Here is a 23,128-nt window from a genome sequence, read left to right on the forward strand (position 1 = left end):
GTGGTACATATATACAACGGAATACTACTCAGCCATAAAAAAGAACAAAATAATGCCATTTGCAGCAACATGGATGCAACTAGAGATTATCATACTAAGTGAAGTAAGTCAGAAAGAGAAAGACAAATACCATATGATATCACTTATATGTGGAATCTAAAATATGACACAAATGAACCTATCTATGAAACAGAAACAGAATCACGGACATAGAGAATAGACTGTTGGTTGCCAAGGGGGAGGCGGATGGGAGAAGGATGGAGTGGGAGGTTGAGGTTAGCAGATGTAAGCTTTTATGTATAGAATGGATAAACAACAAAGTACTACTGTACAGCAGAGAGAACTGTATTCAATATCCTATGATAAACCATAATGGAAAAGAATACTTAAAAACAAATGTGTATATATATATATACACACATACATACATACATATATATGTATAACTGAATCACTTTGCTTTATAGCAAAATTAACACAACATTGTAAGTCAACTGTACTTCAATTAAAAAAAGAAAATAACTGAAAAAAAATATATATATGGATGAAAACCAAAGCATTCTTTTTGTTTCTTCTTCCTACAGAAACGATGACTATGGGTAAGAGGACCACTTATGCCAAGAACACAGTAGGACAACCATCTTACAAAGATCTTCAGTAAATTTTCCCATCCAACAATATCCAGACGACGCCAGTGACCAAATATTCAGCTGTAACCACAGCAATAACTGGCCCTCTTTCCAGATTGGGTTTGCTGAACGTGAACAGTCCAGCCGTCTTCAGGTGGCCTAAGGTGGTATGCTGTAGGGGAAGCACATCTCTTCCGGCCAAGAATTGAGATTGGACTATGGAAGAAACCACCTGATACAGTGAGAGTACTCAGAGTACCTAAAGGACTCTTAATGATTAACATAAGGCCCTTGGTGATGGGGTCGTAGCAGCTGCCCTGGCAATGTCACTCTGACATGATGTTATTTGCTTGAAGGCCCTGGAAGGACAGAATATTTTAAAAATCTATCCAGGTGCTAAATAGGCAGCAGATCTAATTCACACTGGACTACCACTGAGCTAATAGTTGTCTCCAGAAAATAATTTCACCCAAGAAGTACTCCAGCTTTGCAAGGAATAGCCCCAGGAGAGTAATAGGATAAACAGGCTGTTACCCCGGAGAAAATCGAGTACAAAGAGGTCTAGTTCACAGCAAATTCACTGCCTACTCCCATGTACATGGCAGTGAGTACCAGTTGATCATGGCCCTCTCTTCTGCAAAACCCAGATGTGAGGAGTCAGAATCTCCAACACTGTTTTCAAGATAACCAGTAGCCACTTCCTTTCAACTGGTGTTGGCAATGAGAATGAAAGTTCATTGTCATCCCTGTTAGAGAGGCATACATCTCAATGGCATAGGCATTCTGGAATACCCTTTCCCAGGTACATTTGTCCACTGAGAGAACAGCCTCAGAAACAGAAGTACCATGGAGTGAGCTGAGTTCTTGGAGAGATGATACGGCTGGCCCCTGATTGAAGGCACAACTTTTGGGCCTTCTTGGCCTGAGTGCCTTCTGGGGTATTTCCATATGCAACAGCCCAGAGGCATAGCCTTGGGCAGCCACCGACAGGTTTCCTTTCACTTCCGGACACATGCATCACTTTCACAGCACTTGGGGAATGGAAATACCTGCAGGAGTGAAGGTCAAGGGCTCTCCCCGGGTATCACATTCATTACTCAGCTTCCTTTGTGACCACATCAGCCAACCCACTGCCAGCTGTGTTCTTCATCCTCATTGCTTCTGCCTCCATATAAATGAAACTAAAGGCCTCAGCATGGCCTGGGGGTGGTGTTGTTACCTAGTGGCCCTCTCTCTCCCATTATAGGTGTAAGGTGCCCTGTCCATACATTTGCACCATTTCTCCAAGACAGCATTTCCCTTTCATACAATCTCTTTGCAGCAGAATCCAGAGTTGGACTGTAGTTTACCTTCCTGGGAAGCTCATTTATCTTCATTTGAATTAATACTTCCATGTGGGACTAACTTGGTGGAAGCACAATCATTGCAGGTCTTCAGAAAGTTCTTATTGCCACAGCTACCCAGTACAAGAAACTACCCTAATGTCAGATCTTAAAAGGATGGAGACCTTTGGTTGTATGAGGCAGTGTTACAATATTCCAGCTTCATGTGTTCCCCAGCCTGCCTAATCCATTTCCATCTCTGATTGGCTTTCAACCTCCAGGACCCAAAGGGAACCCAAGGTTCTGCCTATGTCTGTTGACATGAGAAGAATTCAACTTTCTTTGCCCAGGGTTCCCTCTGCCTATTCCTCTGCATTCAGACATCTTCCATCATACCAGTGTTTAGAACCAAAGCATGAAGGACTAGTGCCAGCAGGATAGTCAGCAGAAATATTATCTCTAGATGCAGGCAGATGAGCCCAGAGGATGGTCCCAGAGAAACCAGACTGGCCCCAATAGATATCCGGCAACCATCCCAATAAACATTGACTTGTCCTTGGCACTGGGAGCCTGGGTAGGAGATCCTGGGGCAGCTGTGCCTATTGTTCCCCAGGCTAAGATCTTCCTGCCTAAAGAACTAGCAGCCCTGGGGTACTTATGAGTATGCTACTGGCTTGTTGGTATGAAACAGAAGGTGGCTTTGTAGGGGCCAGCAGGCAAAGAGGCAGGCAGGTGGCTTGTGCTGGAAAGCTTTGCCTAACAGTCCAGACGTGGCCAGAGGCTGGTTATAAATTTGAACTCCCTGAGCCCATCTGCAACTCTGCCTCTGTTCTCTTGCCTTCTGTTTGGTTTCCCTTTAGTTTCCTAGTAAATGTTCCTTTTGAAAAATTCCAACCTTGTTTCATTGAACTTGGGGGGAAGATAATTCTCCGTTGTCTTTTCCAGGATAGAGAAGGAAATTAAAGTACCTTGAAAAAATGGAAATGGCAGTGGAAAGGGATATAACCTGGTTAGATCTTTGGAAGAGACCTTGGGGAAAACTGGTTCCAAGAGATGGGGAGAAACCAACTGTCTCCCTCAATCACCTGGCACTGATTCTCAGCCCATTCCTCTTGCTGCCTTTGTCTTCAAGGAGATCTGCCCTATTTGAGTGTTGCTGCAAAAGCATCTTCCCAGCCAGTGAACTGGGCACATTTTGCAGGCGATGTGATACCTAGGAAGTACACTGGTGCATGACCAGAGGAGGAATAGGGGAGGGGAGGGAAAGGAATGGTTTCTACAGTGTGGATGTTTTCAAAATGCCCAAACAAGCATGACTCTAAATGGAATGATTTTGTCCTTATGGCCATCAGTAGAACTACATTTCATATGAAGGGAAGAAAGGCATACTCTCAAGCCAACAAGACTGACAAAAGATAGATATGGAAAATGTCTTGCTATCTTCATGGCCATCCTGTCCTGGTGGGTGTTCCAATTATCTATTGCTGCATAACAAAGCACTACAAAACTTAGTGGTTTAGATGGCAAGTTATCTCTCATGATTCTGTGGGTTGGCGGTGTTTAGGTGATTGTTCTCTCTTGGAGTCTTACGGTTGCTATCAGATGGCAGCTGAGGCTGGTATCATCTGAATACAGAACTGGGCAGGATATCCATGATGGACTCTTTGCATATACATCTGGCTCCTCTATTGGGATGACCAGAACAGCTGGAGGCTCATTGGGCATCTCTCTACACATAGTCTCTCCACATGGTTAGCTTGTGCTTCCTCACAACATGGAGGTCTCAAGGCAGTCAGACTGCTTTCATAGCGGCTGGCTTCCCCCAGAGCTAACGTTGCAAGAGGTCCCAGTAGATGCTGCAAGGCTCTTCTAAATAACCTCAGAAGTAACACAGAGTCATTCCCACCACAGACTGTTGGTCAAAAGCAAGTCATAGGGCCAGCCTAGATTCAAGGGGAAGGGATTACACAAGAATGGAATACCAGAAAGTGTGGCTCATCTCATCGGGGCCACTTTGGAGATAGTGGGGATGGGAGTGGAGGGGGAGGTGTCACTGAATCAGAAGGCTTCCTGGATAGCTGTCACTTTAAAATCACATGCAGTACTTAACATGCACGAGGGTGCAGTGAGGAGGGAATAATAAGGGGCAGAGGAGAAGGGGAAGGGTTATTCATGAACACTTAAATAGAGCATAAGCTGAAGAAAAGTGAATAGTTATGATCAAAACAGAACTTACAGTGTCACAAGAAACCCTGGAGGAAAATTGTCATTCTAGTGACTGCTCAAAAGCTTGAGTTGAGTGCTTTTACCCCCCTTATCTTTACTGCCAAAGTAAAAGTCCAAACAAGACATTCCCATGCTTGGGAACATACTTAGAAATGAAAACGCTAAGTAAGTAAGCACAGGTTGTTTGTCCCTTTTCTGAAGACTTCGCTTCAGAAAGAATTACTGTAGTTAATTAAGAGACAGAGATTTTATCAAATCTAGTTTAAGCATAGCTCTGCCAGTTGTCCCCGGCATGAGGTCCTGGCATGGCTACGGTTGCCATGGTGCTTTCTCCAGTCTGCCCCTCCCTCTCTTGCAGCAGTCCCGCCATATGGAATAGTCAGGGTCAGTCCACTGCTCTTCCCTCCACCCTGGCCTCCTCCAAACTCAGCCACCTTGCTAGAACTTTCAAAGCAAAGTTATAGAAAGTGACTTAATGCACTGAGAAAAGGACATAACCATGGATGCGCATATGGCCAAAAACAGTGTCTGCAGCCTGTATGTGGATCCTGAGAATTCTGCAGGCCATGTGGCTGCCCATGGCCACCCATTTCACTGATGGCCACTGAGGGGTATTGAGAGTGTCCAGCCTGGGAGGGCCTTGGAATGGCCAGAGAGGATGGCCTCACCTGTTTCTTTACTGTCCTGTTCTAGATCCCTGTGAAGAATCTCTCTCACACATAGGATTCCTGAGCTGCTTGCTGACATGGAGCGCAGCCAGAGGCTAAGAGTGGCCAGTGAGACCTCTCTGAGGCTCGGGTTTTCCCACCGATGGGGGTCTTCTGACTCTTCCCCCTCCAATCCTCTCTCAGGGCCAGAAAGAGGCCATAACCCTTCAATGTCCTTTAACAACCACCTGTGGGCACTTTCCTAACCACAGACCCAGTGACACCTGCCGCAAAGGCGCTACTTGGCACCTTACCTTCTCAGCCAGAGAGAAGTCATAGGCAGTGTTCAGAGAAATCTAGTGTGTCTCCGAGATGCCCGTTCCGTATGAGTGGAGCCCTTCCATTGTAGCACAAGCTATTCTACCTTCTCTCCAACTTCATATCAAATAGGCTGACCTTCATGGAAGAAGTGAAATAGTAAAGCTCAGGAAAAGATAATAATCAGAAAAATTGCCCCAGCAGTTGAGGAAATATCCCGGAGAAGACCTGTAGGAGAACTCTGAGAAAAATAGGAAAAAAGAGAGTTGGCTGTTATTCTGGGAGCTGTGGAAGACAAGCCCTGGTCCTCAACGCTAAGCCCAGATGTGACGTAAAGGAAGCTCTGGTCAGTGCCACGGACCTGCCTCCAGTGTTGATGATGTCAGATATAAAGCTCCCTTTGCTCAGTCTCCCAAGAGAACAGATCAAGGCTCTCCAACGACTATGGCAGAACCCACTTCCTCCTTCTTCCACTCAAGAGGCTTACATGTCACTTGCTGCCTAGGCTCCCTGGGCATATGGGCTGCAAAGTTAAACCAGTAGTATGATCACTTCTGTCCCCTCGCTCCCTGGTGTCTTCTCACTGTGTCCAGGAGCTCTGGGCATGGGAAGGACTAAGAATCAAGATTGAAGATGGCCCCCAAGGCCCCAGAGGATCAAGAGCCAGCCCTGAAGTCCTGTACTTTGGCTAAGTCTCAGTGGCATCAGGGTCCCCCATCTCATCCACAGGCCAGCTGATGATTCTCATGTACCTCCTCCTGGTAGGGAAGAGGAGAACAGGCCAAAGGGACCTGGGCCACAGAGGCTGTCCCCTTAACTCATTGCTACTGCCTCTCCAAACTCCATCATAAGGTAGATTTCCCTGGGAAATGAATGAGCATTGCCAGACGGTTTTTTTTTAAAGTATATTTATCAATATGAAGATTATTGATGATAACACCACATCTTATAGTTTACGATGCATGGTATCATTTTTTTATCCATTTTCTTTATTTTTTGAAAATTCAACTTGTAATTCCAAGTGGTAAAGGTAGTTTAAAAAAAAAAACAAGTTAATATCTTCTTGGCTCGATACTAAATTTATTGTAGTTATTATTCCAATAACTATCCATTGCATTAAAGCTATTTCCAAACCAGCATTTGACATAGTAATATTGATGGTTTTTCCTATCAAGTAAACATCATCTTCAAGACACTGACTTTTTCACAATTTAGATAAAATTCTTTTTGCATGGCAGCAGTATCCAGATTTGAATTTTCAAGTAAAGACAATTTCTCTAATTCACCAAACTCAAAGCTTTCAGGTAATAATAAAATCATTTCTTCAAATACCTAAAGATATTTGTATTCACGGCCTCAGAGATGAACTTATGGACTATATAAACTGGTGAATAAATCTTCCAGAAACAAGTTTTACCTTCATCTCAAAACAGTAATGATTTTTTAAATACATATTTTCCCTCAAGAAATTTTGTAACTAATTAAATTTTTTTAAGTCTAAAATAGAGTTTTCCAACGATCCTTACCTTAAAAGTGCACTAGAAAGTACAAACAAGATAAGGACTCAATAAAGAAAAGCATTGCCATAAACTGTACCTTTCTTAAAGGCAAACAAATGTGCTGTCCCTGCCTGTGTGTCTACAAACTCAGATGGGAACCCTGGCTGAGGGCTCATTGGGCCTGTTGGATCCAGAAAGGCTTACAGACTTTCTTACACAAGCAGCATTGTGTCCCAACATTATTAGGGTCAGTATTTTAAAATTGTGTTTTCTGCATAGAAAGAGTGAATATATGAATGTTTCATTGAGAATAAGACCCAGGCAGTCCTGAGCTAAGTAAGCCCCCCTGGAGAGAATAAGGTGTCTCGGCTTACCATATAAAATGAAAGAGGAACACTAAATGCTATTTTCCAAATCAGAACTCCTGGGGTTGAAAATACTTAAACCAAAGTAAATATTTTTCATATATATATATATATATATATATGTATCGATTTTATTTTGTTCTCTGCAAAGTTGTGTCACACTATCTTGAACAGCACTAACAGGTTTTGCAATAATTGGATTTGTTTGAGGAAAATTAACAAGAGGACATTTAAACTTTGCCTCCGGGTGTTTTCCACGCTTGAGATCCGCAGGAAGCTGCTTGCCTGATCCTGGCCCTAACCAGCGCTGTTAACCCCCGCTGGCCCTTTCACAGCTACTCCCTGGCCTGCTGACACTCTCCTTAGCAGTCCACTCAACAGCTTCGACAAACCCTCTGGGGCTTCTGGGTCGAAAGAATGGCTACTTTGGCAGCAACTGCCACTTGGTTTTGATTCTCCCCTCTCTGAAAGGTGGTTCTTTTTTTCCCAAAAAATTCAAAGCAAAGGAGAATGAATCCATGTCACCAAACAGAATAAGAACAAGGACAACCACTGTGTGTGCGGGCAGGGGAGTGGGGGGGAAACTCTAGAGCCAGCCCAAGTGCCGTATTCTTCATTTTTTCCCTACGTTTTAAAGTTTATTCATCTTGAACTTTTAGGGGACATAAAGATGGAATTTCAAAAAACATAAACAATGGACTCAAAGGAAATCCAAGGGGGTATATCCGTGACTTGAAAGAGTCCCATAAAACCAGAAAAGTTTAGTAAATTACTCAAACACTTATTCTGTTTGGTAGACCAAATATTGACATTTGGTTGAATGGCTCCATTATGTCAATGTTCCCAGCCCATGTAAAAGTAGCTGTTGGCAGGTGCCTTCTTAAAGGACTGTTCCTGTGCGTGAAGCCTCAGTGGGACCTACTATCCCTCAGAGGGGCCCTTTCTGGCTTGGAAGAGCAGACTCAGGAAACGCCAGTGCAGTCTTCAGGTCTTCTGATGCTTCCATATGGAGGGCAAGTCCTTGTGGAGAAAGGCGTTTATGTAAATGAAGGAAGGGGACTTCCCTGGTGGTCCAGTGGTTAAGTATCCGCCTTCCAATGCAGGGGACGTGGGTTCGATCCCTGGTCAGGGAAATAAGATCCCACACGCTGTGGGGCAACTAAGCCTGCGCGCTCTGGAGCCCGTGTGCCACAACTAGAGAACCCATGTGCTGCAACTACTGAGCCCATCCGCCACAGCTAGAGAGAAGCCCCGTGCGCCGCAACAATAGATCCCGCATGCCACAATGAAGATCCCGTGTGCAGCAACTAAGACCCGATGCAGCTAAATAAATAAATAAATTTTTTTTTTTTAAAGTTAAAAACCTTTTAGACTTTTCTTCTTGAGGGAAGAACTCATGACCTTTGACTCCAGCGGACAAGGTAAAATCACTAGTTTGGAAAAGGCAGATTTCAGGCTTGAAGCTGTAATTATACAGGGGTTAAGGACTGGGAAGGAAGATTAACTAAAATTTACCCGCTTGAAACTATTCTAGTGCATGATCTCACTGCTTTGGGTTCTAATCATAAAACATCTGCCTCGTTCTGGTAGACAGAAGCAGTGGCAGAGACCAGCTGGCCCCAGAAGATGCAGAAGGAACTCAAACCAGTCCGAGTGCTGGTTGGAGACAGCCCTGCCCGCGGTGGGGCTGAGCATCTGCTCTGCCACTGACCAACCCTGTAACCTCCAGCCCTCAGGGGCCCTGCCCAGACCTTGTCAGTCCCTGGTACAAACAGATCGCAGACATACCCGAGGGAGAACAGCAGTGCACCTGTGGTTGTACTTGGCTCCCACTCTTCTGGGATTCAGAGGACTTCCTGGAAGAAGCAATCCCCAAAGGGCTCAAGCTCACAACAGAAGCATGGCCACAAGAAGCCTCTGCTTTGAATTTCCTGCCCTGCCCCAGCCTCTCACTGATCTTTACTTCATGGTGCTTGGTATCCCCAGGCCACTGTACAGAGGCACACACAAGCACAAATGCAATTATTGTACAGGCGCAGCTCAGAAGAGGCTGGTGTGGGGCTTCATGTCCCTCCTAGGCAGGGGGAAATGACTGAGGAGAGCTGGGCCCATGCAGAGCCCATGCAGAGCTGGGAGACCTAAGCTTGTGCATTTCTTTGCAGCAAGGAGCTCTCTGGGTCTTCCTGTGACCCTCAGTCATGGCAGCTCTCCCCTCTCATTTTATGCAAGATTCTACATCCATAAGGTAAGATTCTTTCGCTGCAGCCAGGAAAGGTGTCACTAGGGGTGACACCCACCTCTCCAGGGCCATGATATGCAGGTTCAAGAAAGGATCAAGTCAGAGACGACAGCATCATGTGGAGGGTTTGTCAGGGCTGCCATTTCTGGTGAAAGGCTGCCACTCACATGTAGGGTTTTTAACTGGATTGCTAACCTGAGGAAGACTGAGCAAAGAAGATGCAGCAGGACGCAGCGGAGAGAGTCACAGGCTGGGCTGGGGCCCAAGACCCCGCTCCTGCCTCTGAAGCTGCTCCCAGCTGCCTCTCACATGAGGAGTGTTGGCCCGTGCATTCTGTGCTCCTTCCACCTCTGGGGTCTGCGTGTCCCTGGGTCTAAGGAACTGATGTGCCTGTCCCTGGGAAAGCGATGTAGCCCGGGTGGGGCCCATGCAGTCCCAGACCCCTATTGCCCAGAAACCCAAGTGCAGACTAAGTCTGGAGGACTTATTTTATGATTTCCAGTCTCAGAGGACATTGTCTCTCTCTCCACCCCTTTCACTGTTTCTGAGTTCCTTTTTCTATGGATTTTCATTTTTAACAAACGATCTGAAAGGAATTTGATTTTGAGAGTTTCCTGAAAAATCTTTTAATGATCGGTGATGTCTCCTGTACATCATAAAACCAGAACTGGCACCCTCGAAGTAGAGGAAATTCCATTTTGAATTCAATACCAGTCCAGACCCTCTCAGTTCACCCCCAAGAGCTCATCAGAGTCCTGCTGCTTAGCTGGAGGCAGGGAAGAGGGCAGCAGCAGAGAGCTCCCTGCACGAAGGGCTTCTGGGTGAAGTAGGTGTGAGATGAACAAAAGGGGAAAAGACAGTCTGTGCTCCGTTCATAGTCAGGGGCAGGAAAGGGGCAGGATGTTGAGAGGCTCCTTCCTGGGCTTACTTCCTCAAGTAACAGCCTATAATCCCTTGCCTCAGGCTGTGATAGAAATCTTGATCCCGGGAAGTTCTTGGATTTGTCCACAGCTCCAGTGGCTTAGCCCTGTGCTCCTGATAACATCAAGTCAGAGGTGTCTGGGGGCACATATCTTCCTTCTTCTTCCTTCTCCAAACTGCGTTAGCACACGCAGGCCAGCGCTGCCCACCCACCAGGCCCATGTGTGCACTGGCTCGGGATGTGGATTTCTAGTGCCTGATGCTCTGCTGACCGCAAGAACGTTTTTGAAAACAAAACCCCTGTCCATTCTATCCGTTTAGTCAATCTGGTTGAGAATATCAATTTATTGGGGGGAGGAGGGAGAAAAGTCAGAGGTCTGTGGACACTTTTTGTAGATGCCCACTCAAATATTTTTTGTAGATTCTCGTTCAACTCTAAAAAGGAAAAGGACTAGGACCCTCCCACAGTCGGAAAAGCCTCTGCCCTCTAGTGGCAAAAGGCTCAAACAAATATTTGCGTTGAATATTTCATTCAATGTCTGCGCCTGGAACACTGAACTGGTACCACCCAAGCAGGCGCTCTCTGGGGACAGCAGGAAACCCCTTGGTTTCACTTCCTGGGGCTCTGTTCCCAGAGGGTTAAATGTTCATAGGTCCCAGAGGCCTCACTTACTTTGGAACCTGCTCAGCAGAGAGACCAAGAGTAGGGTCACTGGGGAAGACACAGAACCTAGGTGAGACCCAGCTTTCCCACATATGCTGACAGCCCCTGGCCCTGGGGTCCACTCAGGAGGGAGCCTGTGCAGGTGACGTCATCTCCCAGCCGGCATGTCTTCTCCAGCTGCAGCCACTTCTCTTACACCACCTGAAATCACTCATCCCATCCCATCTGTGGTGCCCATTAATCAGTCCCCTCCCCCCAGCTCTCCACCCTCCACTCCCAAACCTCCCCAAGGTGAGCAAACATCAGCAAGACTTTAGAAACTTCTGGCAGAAATGAAGTTACCAGGGGCTTCCCTGTTGGCTCAGTGGTTAAGAATCCGCCTGCCAATGCAGGGGGGACACAGGTTCGAGCCCCAGTCTGGGAAGATCCCACATGCCGCAGAGCAACTAAGCCTGTGTGCCACAACTACTGAGCCCGTGTGCCACAACTACTGAGCCCGTGCGCCTAGAGTCCGTGCTCCACAAGAGAAGCCACCGCAAGGAGAAGCCTGCACCCCGCAGTGAGGAGTAGCCCCTGCTCACCGCAACTAGAGAAAGCCCGCGCACAGCAACGAAGACCCAACGCAGCCAAAAATAAAAATAAATAAATAAATTTATAAAAAAAAAAAGAAATGAAGTTACCAGGTGCTGCAGGAACAGAGACTCCAAATAGGCCACCTGAGCCCAACCAGCCACACCTGCCATGTCCAGCGTTTGACTGGTGCCAGTTAGGACCGGACACTGGCCTCCAGGGAGAATCAGTTCATAGGAAACTGCCATGTGGGTTTCAAGAGCCAAACCAAAGTGATCACAATGAGAGCTTTTGAGAGTTCCTGGGACTCTGGTGCACATAGTTTTTATGTCAAAGAGCAGAGAGAGGCTGTGACTGTCCACCACACGACGCCGGGTCGGTAGCTGTCCGCCCTGGGGCCAGGCTTCCGGTGACAGGCAGGGAACAGCAGCACTGCCCACGACTGGAGAGGAATCCGGCTGGAAGGCATTTCGAGTAAAGCATGGGGGGTGGGCGGAGCATGCCCAGAGCTGAGAAGCCTGTGCTCTGAGCGGACTCAGGCCACGAGTGAGGGGGGAGCATAGGAAGAGGTGAATGGGGTCAAGGGAGCATCTTGGGAACTTCTCACTCCTGTCAAACTGTGAAGTTACTGATAAATGGAGAGGTTGGTGACTCAGCAGAGGGTGTGTGGGCTAGAGGGTAACTAAAGGTGTAGCTGACAATGGTTGGGCGTATCACAAGCATTTACAGATGACTGTCATTTTTTTGTTACCTTTACGGGGCCTTCTTGGGGGTTCTCTCCCGACTTCCCATAGTCTCACACAAATCCCTAAAGAGTTCGAAGGGATCCCCCAAATAGCTCATTATCCACTAGAAAAATATCAACTTTCTTCAATAACCTCTTACCCCAAAAGTCTCAGAACACTCTTCTTAATATCTAATTTAAACCCCTTCTGCAAGATGTCTGTTCCTTTTTATTACATCCTGAAATGACAGTCCCTGTGGCCACTCCCTGTGGCTTCACTTCCACCTTCTTCCTTTCCATATAATCCAAAAATTTGAAAAGATGAGAGTAGCAAATCAACAAGAAAATTAATATATGGAGGGGAAAATGACAGAACTTAAGAAAGGAAGAAGCTGTTTCAAGTCACCTAAGCACCTCACGTTTACATACAAACAACCCTCATCCTCACAACTGGATTCTCTTACACTGCTCTCTAATTGTGTATGTGTGTCTGTGTGACTTGTAAATTATAAGCTCCTTGAGGGCAGGACCATGTCCTCTTATTTTCACAGCACATTGGCTTCAATAAACACACGTAGCCATCACTTGGCACTCTTATTATAAACTATTCTTACATTCTTTTTTGGCACTAAAACCAGTCTCCTAAGGATTCTAGCTCTGGTTTTCTTACATACTGAAAGGTACTAACCCTGACTTTTTTTTAACAATTAATTTGGTATTTCAGGCGCCTCTTCTTCATTCAGTGCCCCACCCCTACCCCAAGTGGTCTGAATTTTCAAGGTTTGACCATCGTGGCAATGTCCTCCTGGGACAGCCACCATGGAGGCTGAAGTGTTCAGATTTATCTTTTGCTGTCTCTCTGGGGTGGAACAGAGGTGGAAAGGAAGATGTTTTCCTCCTTGAAATGTGGAAGACCCTCTGGGATTTTATGCTCACTATTCAGGGAGTTCTTTACAGCCTAAGGAAACAAGACAAGCTTCAGACCCTGAAAAGTCCTACCTGATCTTCTCTGCCTGTCAAAACTGGCAGAGTTTCCTTGGGGCAACTTTGTGGCAGAGACTGGAGGGGGGTGCAGATGATATTGGGGCTGCATTCAGAGATGGAGAGAACAGAGTGAGATTTCCAAGATTAGCCTATCTGAGCAGGTCCCAAAGGACTTTACTGAGGTCACAGGGTGGGGTGCCCCTTACCTGTTGCTAAGTCCCATGAACCTGGAGGACAGATTCCAGCAGCTGAGGTCTGGAAGGGTGCCGAAGATTGAGGTCAGAATAATGAGCCCCAGTCCAGTTCTAGATGCTGTTACAGAGCAGAAGCAGGATGAGTTATTGAAACAGATCATGAGCCCAGGAGATGGGGAGACACAAAGCAGCTGAGGAATATGATTAGGAGGCAGCCTCAAATGATTTCTGGAGCCTGAGTTTAAATAATCCCAGACTGTTTCACATGCTTTGAGGGTACCGGCATGAGAATGAGCCCATTTTTTAAAAAAAAGGATTGGAGGACTTCCCTGGTGGCGCAGTGGTTAAGAATCCGCCTGCCAATGCAGGGGACACGGGTTCGAGCCCCGGTCCGGGAAGATCCCACATGCCGCAGAGCAGCTAAGCCCGTGCACCACAACTACTGAGCCTGTGCTCTAGAGCCTGCGAGCCACAACTATTGAAGCCCATGTGCCTAGAACCCGTGCTCCGCAACAAGAGAAGCCACCACAATGAGCAGCCCGCGCACCACAACGACGAGTAGCCCCTGCTCGCTGCAACTAGAGAAAGCCTGCGCGCAGCAACTAAGACCCAATGCAGCCAAAAATAAAGTAAATAAATAAAAATAAATAAAGAAAGGATTGGTCAGAGACAAAGAGGGGAAGGGAAAGAGAGAGAATATAAAAAGCAGATCCAGGAACTAAAAATCCCTAGTTGTCCTTCCCTACTAAGTACTAAGGCAAATGCCTCAACATACCTTAATAATCTCTGAGAGATCCATTATAGCTAATCTTCATAATGTCATCTTATGTCATTAAGAAAATAATAAATGGCTGTAAATAGATTTGAAAGGTAGTTGGGAAGATTTCCATGAAAATAAGGTTAAAAAATGTTTTGAAATTATCTGGGTGAAAAGAAAATTTGTGCTTTCTGAAAATTGGTTTATGAAGAATGTCTCATTCTCCAGCAAGGATAGAGAAGTGAGCGGTCATGTCCTCAGCACTGCATGGCTTGTAGAACTGATGTATCCAGGCACTCAGTCTTCACAGGCACGTGGGCTCTGGTGACCCACAGTGAAATTATCTCACATTTGTCCAGCTTTCTAGGAGGTGGAAGGCACTGAGCGCTTCAAAATAATGTAAGATTTGTGGTCAATGCTAAAACCCATTAAGTGGGCCTGTGTAATGGAGCTGAGGTCTGTACCTCATCCATGTGAATTTCCACATGTCTTTCAGAGAGCCGGTTAGGTGGTATGTCCTGGCTGCCAGGTGGGAGTGAGCATGATTTAGACAAGGGACCAGTTCTGGAGTCAGTTGTGAGCCCAGCCCAAGAGGAAAGCCCAGCCTTTCTTTCAGGAGTTGGCCTAAGCAAGGATGTGTGTCTAAACTCTAAGAGCTGAGTGGGAGACATATGGCAAACATCAGCAGAGTAGCAGAAACTGGGTCCCGAAGAGGCATGCTCAATTCTGAGAGGTGGCCTTGCTGGCCATCAGGAGGGTACCTCACTCGCCCCCTAGGCCTTGGCCTACCTTTCACTCCACCTATAGATCTTCATTCAGATTTAACTTACTTGCAAAGCCTTCCCTGAGCCTGAGGAATTTCTTGGGGAGGAATTGGCAGACAGTCAAGGCTTCGAAACAGGGGAATTACGTAATGAGCTTTGCAAACTGGCTCCATCCCCCTGGCTGCAGTCTGAATGTTAAAACTAGAAGGGGTCAGAATGGAGGCTGTTGAAAACAATGCAGAATCTGGCCATGAACCCGACTCCTCCCTGTCTCTACCTCTCATTTGGTCAGTAAACAAGTTCTGTCAATTTTACATTCTGAATATTTCTCAAAGATGTCTGCAGTGCTGATCACCAATTACAATGTATGTTTTTTTCCCCACACCACCATTCTCCTTTACCAGCTGGGTGTCCTACAATTTAACTCAGTTCTGACACTGTCTACCTGGAGGTAGCACCAGATCCCACAGGTTCGGGGCTCAGTCCCACAGGACTGCCTCCAGTCACCAGTCCACATTGTCATGTCACCTGTGCTTCTGACCATCTGGCTATAAGTCCGTGGTTCCCACAGTTCCCTTCTTGAGTTTGATTAACTTGCTGGAGCAGCTCACAGAACTCAGAGAAGCATTTTACTTACTAGATTACTGGTATATTATAAAAGGATATAACTCAGGAGCAGTCAGATGGAAGAGATACATAGGGCAAGGTGTAGGGAAAGGGCGTGGAGCTTTCATACTCTCTGGGAGCAGCCTCTCCTGAATCTCCATGTGTTCATCAACCAGGAAGCTCTCTGAACTCTTTCTCCTTGTGGGTTTTTCTGGAGGCTTCATTACAGAGGCATGATTGATTAAACCATTGGCCACTGGTGACTAACCTCAACTTCCAGCCCCTCTTCCCTCCCCCAGGTCAGGGGGTGAAAACGAAAGCTTCAACCCTTTAATCATAAGGTTGGCTCCACTGGCAACCAGCCCCCATCCTTAGGTGATTTCCAAAGGCACCTCATTAACAAAACAAAAGACACTTTAATGGCTCTCATCAAAGAAAACTCCAGGAACAGTGGTGGAAGACCAAATATATGTTTCTTATTATCAATCACAATACCATGACATCCATTTATCTCTCTCTCTGCTGACACTACCTTCCTTCTGGCCCTCATCATCTCTCCACGAATCATAACAGCATCCTCATCTCCCACCTTGAATTTAGTCTTGTTGCCTTTACCTGGCCTCCAGAGACGTCTCTCTGAAACACAGACCTATTTCTGTAACTCATTTACTTGAAGCTCTAATTGTCTCTCATTCTTCTTACCATAACATCTAAAATATTTGGTGTGTTCTACAAACTTGGCAAAGTCTGGCCTCTGCTTATCCTACTGAAGTGGGTGTTGCGGCATGCTGGCCAAATCTACCCTTCAGGATAAGGACACTCATTCCCTCAGTTGTGTGGGTGTTGACGCTAATAGCTCAGAGCTGAGTCCTTCTCCAGGCCGCGTCCTCAGCCAGAGGAAGCTGCCCCACTCAAGGTTATATACGATCCCTTCCCAGGAACAGCCCCCACCAAAGAGTTCTTGAGGCAGGGCTGCCAAGGCATCTTCCCTTTGCCTCCCTTCTGGACACGTCTGAAGGTCCCGCCTAGTTCCAGAGCTCCTTGTGGGATTGGTTGAGGCCTTTGTTGCAACTGCATTGCAGTTGAACTTCTCTCTTTGCTCACTCAAGCGCCATTCATCCCCCCACAGGTATTGTTCCAGAGAGTATACCCCCAGAAATGTCTTGCTTTTGTAGGGGAGCAAAATTTCCCACCCCAAAATCTCTTTGGCATTTGGATTATTTCGAGCTGAAAACAATCAAGGCCCAAGACTCAGGAAGAAACTTTGACCTTCCCCCTAACTGCCTAAAAGAACGTAGACAGAGGACCTCTTCCCTCCGGGAAGGGAGCCATCCCTATAGATAACAAAGTATGAACCAGCTGTGACAGACAGAAAGGAACCTAGCAAAGTCTGTTAAAATTTCTCTCTGTGTCCCTCTGTCTCTACATGAACCAGCAAACATTTGTTTACCAAACATTTGCTTTTCCATCTCCATGTGAATTGCCTTCCTCCCCTTTGAAGTCCCAAGCTGAAACAGGAGGGAAGGGGGCAGGGCACCACCTTTAAAAGAATGACATAGCCATAGGACATGACGAAAACTGGTTAGGACCAACTAGGTCCAAGATGGTGGAAGATTCAACTTCCAGTGGACCTTGAGCCTCATTATACGCTCATTGTAATACATTAGCAAGCTAAACAACACACCCACCAGCGCCATGACAGTTCTGAGGCCAACCATAAAAGGTCAAAAAGTGGACAGTGGACCAATTCCTGGAAATCTCCGCCTCTTCCCTGAAATAGTTGGAATAATCGTCCCACTCATTAGCCTATGAAATTACCCAGCCCATAAAAACTAACCATCCCATAGTTTGAGGCCTCTTGCCTTCTAAGATGGCCCACACTCTGTCTTTGGACAGAGTGTGGGCCATCTTTAAATAAATAAATAAATCCACTCCTTACCTATCACTTTGTCTCTCAATGAATTCTTTCTGTGACAAGACGTCAAGAACCTGAGCTTCATTAAGTCCTGAGACCAGGTGTGCGATCTCAATTAAAAGACGTGGGTTCAAGTCCCAATCTGAGGTGCATGGTTTCAGAATCACTACCCCCAATATCCTCTTTTGTCTTTTGCTGATATGATATTTAAGGTGAGAGTTTTGGTCATTTTGGTGAGTTACTCTGTTCTCCTGGGTCTCTCCCATGTATACATGTTATTAAATTTTGTTTGATTTTCTCCTGTTTATCTGTCACATGTCAATTTAATTCTTAGGACAGCCAGAAGGACCTAGAGGGAAATTTCTTCTCCCTGACACACGCAAATTGCTCTCAGAGTCTGTTTCCTGGGAAGCCTGACCTACAGTACTCTCCCAGCCCCATCACTCAGTCGCTAAAAGTTCATACAGAACTTGTATCACTTCCTCAAGTCCCTAAGTTCTCATTCATGTGTCTTTGCATTTGCTATTGCTTCTGCCTAGAGCCTTGCACACCTCTCCTCCCTGCTATCCATTTTATACAGCTAATTCCTATTCATCCTCCAAGTCTCAGCTAAGATGTCACCTCCTTTGGGAAGTCTTCCCTGATTCATGGAGCTCAGGGTACTCCACCTCTGTGCTGTCATGACATTCAGTACTACCTTCTATCACTGCATGATTAAAATAATTGTAATTCATTACAATTATGCATCCTTGTGATTGTCTTCCCTATTAGACTACATCCTCTGTAGAGCAAGGAATGTATCTACCCTATCTATCATTGTATCCCTAGTGCGTAGTCCATATTGGAACACAATGGGAACCTAAAATACTTGTTAAATAAATGAATAAAAAGTGGGAAATAAGCCTTAAATAAGGAAGTAGCAGTAAAAAGATAAAAGAGAAGATCAAATATATGCTTGATGTACGTTTAGGTGGTAAAATTAATAGGTCTTAGTGACTGATTGACTGATTAAACATAAGGCTAAGAGGGAGAAAGTCTAGAATAACTCCTTTGTTTCTGTATTTATAAGTAGGTAGAAGATGATGCTATTTGCTGAGATAACAAAGCTATTTGCTTTGTTTACATTTGAGTAGGAAAGATAAATAGAAACAGCCCAAGTTTGAGATGTCTATTCTATATCCAAGTGCAAATGTCCAGTTGGCAGGTGGAAATAGGATTTGGAGCTCAAGACTTAGGCCTGGACTTGGAAATCATGAGTGTGTCACCCAAGAAATTCCCTTATCAATTTACTTCTTGTCGAGAGCATCCTGCAGACCCCCATTGGAATCTCTCTCCATTCTGTCCTCATATCGCTTCCTTCCGCAACTCAGTGGGTGCTCATATTAATTTGCTGGGGCTGCCATAACAAAAATACCATGGATGGGTGGCTTAAAAAACAGGAATTTATTTCTCACAGTTCTGGGGACAGAGGTCCAAGATCAAGGTGCCAACAGGTTTGTTTTCTTCCTAGGAGTCTCTCCTTGGCTTGCAGATGGCCTTCTTCTTACTGTGTCTTCACGTGGTGTTTCCCCTGGTGTCCCTTTGTGGGTCCAAATTTCCTCTTTTTATAAGGGCACCGGTCAGATTAGATTAGGGCCCACACTGATGACTTTGGTTCAACGTCATTACCCTTTTAAAGGCCCTGTCTCCAAATACAGGCACATTCTGAGGCACTAATGGGCTCGGACTTAAACATCTGAATGTTGCAGGGGGACACAACTCAGCCCATGACAGGCCTACGTTTCTTCTCCTCCTCCTTCCACCCTGCCGCCCCAGGGGCAGGCAGCCCACACTTCCCCACCAGGGCACCCATGGCCAGATGAGCCTTCCCTCAGACTGCCAAGATTCAGACTTCAACACGTCATGGAAACAGATAAATGAGGGGGTTATTGTGCCCGGGGTGGGGGTGAGGAGGTGGTAGGAAGACTTGAAGTCTTAAATTTCATGGAGAGTATGGGGAAAATCAGATGTGGCTCTTGTGGAGGATGAACGTGGGGGATGATAAGAGCTAAGTTAAGAGCGTGTCGGGGAGCAGAATTTGCCACCCTAGATTCTGTCTCTTTGGCATGAGGATTAATTTAGGCTAATTTCTTTTTTTTTTTTTTTTGACCATGCCGCGCAGCTTGTGGGATCTTAGTTCCCCAACCAGGGATGGAACCTGCGACCCCTGCAGTGGAAGGGCAGAGTCTTGACCACTGGACCACCAGGGCAGTCCCATTAGGCTGCTTGCTTTTAAGGCCCAAAAAGACTCAGGAAGACCCTTTGACCTTCCCCTAATTGCCTAAAAGCATGTAGATACAGGACCTCTTCCAGGAAGGGAGCTATGGCCATAGATAACCAAGTATGAACTGGGTGTGTAGACAGAAAGGAATCTAGCAAAGTCTGCTTATTAAAATCCCTCTCTGCGCCCCAGTGTCCCTACAAAGCCCAGCAAACATTTGTTTACGAAACACTTGCTTGTCCATCTCCATGTAAATTGCCTTCCTCCCCTTTGAAGTCCCAAATCACTATCCCAACAGCTTCTTTTGTCTTTAGCTGAGGATGGTATTTAAGGTGAGGGCTTCAGCCATTCTGGCGAGTTACTTTGTTTTCCTGGGTCTCTCCCATGCACATGTGTTTTTAAATTTTTGTTTGATTTTCTCTTGTTAATCTGCCTCACGTCGATTTAATTCTTAGACCAGCCTGAAGAACCGAGAAGGATAGAGAAAAATGTTTTCCTCCCCACAAGGGGTTGGCTGAGGTCACATTTTAAAGCGCTTTCCTTTTGGCATAAAAGCAGCCAATGTTTTATCTAAAGAGACAGGGAATTAGAGGCCGCTCCAATCACTCAAGCAGGAAACAATGCAATTAGTTGTAAAAGGTTGGAAGATTGGAGGATGATGTTAAGGCAAAGAGCTATTGGCAGTGGGGTGGGGGCAGGAGTGGTGAATAAAAGATAAAGGGAAGAATCTGGGGAAAAAAACAGACATCCTGTTCAGATCCAAATGACGAATTCTAGTATCCTGGATGGAATTCTGTTGAGTTGGCCTCTGCCTCCTTAAGAAGACAAGGTCTCCTCCTCACAGACTTTCCTGGAGTTAGCCAGCACCCCTCAGTAAAGTGGAGGGTGCAGGGAGCAGAGAAGGCTCTAGAAATCAGGGAGTCAGTTAATATGGAGGCACAGCAGCAAAAGGACCACCAGTAATGAAGATAGTGAATTCCAAGAGGACCTGGAAAACTGGATGAGATCAGCCTCGGTGGGCTGATTAGGCTGGACATTCACATGGCCAGTTCTGACTGGTCATTTAGGGAAAAACACCAACTCAGGGCTGGGCTTACAGATCAATGACTAGCGACTTAGGTCCAACCACATTGAGGACATAGTGGTAGCTGTCAAAGCGCTTAAGTTTCCTCTCTCAGGATACTGGGACAGGAAAGCAGGTGGGTCAGGCACTTGCAAAGGAGAAAAGGGGTCACTGGGCTTGGTCACTGTTCTCCTTAATGAGCCAGCGTATAGCAGTGGTCAAGGCCAGAGGTTAAATGTAAGGAAAGCAAAAGAGCCAAGCGAATGATTTTATCCCAACCGCAGGCTAAGGGGCACCAAGCCATCTTTCTCTTTCCATTGCGTAAGGTCTGCTCTGAATAAAGATGGCCACCGTTGGTTGACCACCGTATGTCAGTCAAAGCTGTGACTATCTCCGAAATGAGTTTAACTTTCCTTTTTTGAAACTTCTGGTCACAAGAACACGAGTGTTTCCACTCTGTTCTGCCCCGTGGCTCATCAATCCTAATGGGTTAGGGGAACCAGCTGCGGGCTTTGCCGCCTCAGGTCACAAGAGTAAAAGCTTGCCAACCAAGAGCAGGTGTGGGCAGTTAGAGCGGAGAGACCAGGCTTGTGCCTGTGAACCAGGTAACTGAAGAGAGTGTGTGGGGCAGAGAGGGAGCGTCTGCCAGGACTGAACTGAAGGGCTCTGAGGCCAAGCTCTTTGGAGCCCCTTCCAGAGACACGGGGGCAACAGCAGCCTTGGAAGCAGCCCAAGGACATGTGCTACAATGAGGCGTCCCACTTTGTTCTCACCGAGTCTCCAATAATTCTTTAGACGCCATTAGTATTGAATGTATATTTCATTGTAAAAATAATGTAAACCTGCTATAGAAAACCAAGAAAAAGATTACCCCAAGAAAACACTGCCTCCTAAAAGTTAATTGTGAGTTTCACTTCCACTGGATCTTATCCACCTTAGTTCACCGTCTCAAAGTTAGGACTTAAAGAGTTCATCAAGAAAATCAACCAGAACTTCCCTGGCAGCGCAGTGGTTAAGAATCCACCTGCCAATGGAGGGGACACGGGTTTGTATCCCTGGTCTGGGAAGATCCCACATGCCATGGAGCAACTAAGCCTGTGCGCCACAACTACTGAAGCCCGCATGCCTAGAGCCCGTGCTCCGCAACAAGAGAAGCCACCACAGTGAGAAGTCCGCGCACCACAAGGAAGAGTAGCCCCCGCGCACAGCAACGAAGCGAAGACCCAATGCAGCCAAATAAATAAATAAATAACATTTAAAAAAAAAAAAAAAAAATCAACCAGAGCACCTTTAGCATAACACTTTGTTCCAAAATGCCAGGCACGAAAAGTTTCCAAAAGAGCATTCTCACTCAGGGAAGGAGGCTGAGTGGGGCAGTATTTTTCATGAGAATTTAAGAGGAGGGCTCAGCAGAAGTTCACCTAGATTGGGGAACACCGTTGCCCCTTGATATCCGCGGGGAATTTGGTCCAGGACTGCCCCATCCCCCATCCCCTACCCCCACATCCCGAAGATACCAAAATCCTGTGATGCTCACCTTCCTTATATAAAATGGCTTAGTACACTTAGCCCTCCACATCTGCAGATATAGAGGGCTGAGTGTCATCAAAGATAGTTCTTGGAAATAGGAAGAATTGTTCTTAAGGATGAGGAGCCATTGTCTGTGATGATACCAAGAGGGTGGGAAGGAACAGTTAAGGGCTAACGTCACTTGGAAGAGAGGTACAGAGGAACAGCTAATGGGGACAAGGACATGCAAGGGCCACACTGGAAAGTTCTTTTAGTGTCTCTTGCGGGGACCAAATACAAACCCAGGTCTTCTGACTCCTGGTCAGAGATCTTTCCACTTCTCATAGATGCCCCAACCTTCTCCACTTTGGTAGGTGATTGAGAAAGAACCGTGAGTATCCCGGACCCAACCATGGAAGGAGAGGTTGAGATAAGTAGACCTGGACAGCAAAGGCAAAAAATTGGAAGATTTTACTGTTGTGTCCTAAGGATGTGATTTATCTTCAGCTGGACTGGGGCCTGCAGGAGTTGAGTCCTATGTATTGCTGGCCTGCAGCTGCAAGTGAAGGGAATTCTGCTACTAGAGACTGAGAAAACTCAAGGACCTCCCCACTGAGGAGTTCCATTTTCTGATGGTTTGGCTCTGGAAATGCCCCTGTATCAGTAATTGTTTGGCTCTTAATGAAACTCTTCTGAGCGTGAATCTCAGATTTTTCAGCTATCTCCCTGGGTGGCTAGGCCTGTGGCCCATTGCACCTCTCTCCCCAAGAGGTAATGGGCCCAGTGCCCAGGCTGCTCAGAGACCGGGTATATCAGAGCTTTCATTTTTTCCTTGCTGTGCCTTTAAGAGCTGCAGGAATGCAAAGAGTCTGGAGGAGGGGTGGGGTCTCCCAAAGGGATTTCTGGGGAAAAGGATCCCAGAATTAGGGCCAGAAACTAAACTGAGAGTCCA

At 46.2% G+C, this 23,128-nt stretch overlaps 1 protein-coding gene across 2 annotated transcripts in view; it reads left to right on the forward strand.

Annotated features, from left to right (window-relative positions):
- SYT9 (synaptotagmin 9) overlaps positions 1 to 8,040 on the forward strand; it is a 190,550-nt gene extending 182,510 nt beyond the window's left edge. For both annotated transcript variants that reach the window (XM_036861417.1, XM_036861418.1), the window contains one exon: positions 585 to 8,040. Coding sequence is in view for 1 of the 2 variants with exons in the window: in XM_036861418.1 (XP_036717313.1) it covers positions 585 to 593 (9 nt within the window). In the remaining variant the exon portion in view is untranslated. The remainder of the gene's footprint in view (positions 1 to 584) is intronic.
- Positions 8,041 to 23,128: the final 15,088 nt, after the last annotated feature.

This window comes from Balaenoptera musculus, chromosome 8 (genome assembly GCF_009873245.2).
Source record: "Balaenoptera musculus isolate JJ_BM4_2016_0621 chromosome 8, mBalMus1.pri.v3, whole genome shotgun sequence".
Classification (NCBI taxonomy): Eukaryota; Metazoa; Chordata; class Mammalia; order Artiodactyla; family Balaenopteridae; genus Balaenoptera; species Balaenoptera musculus.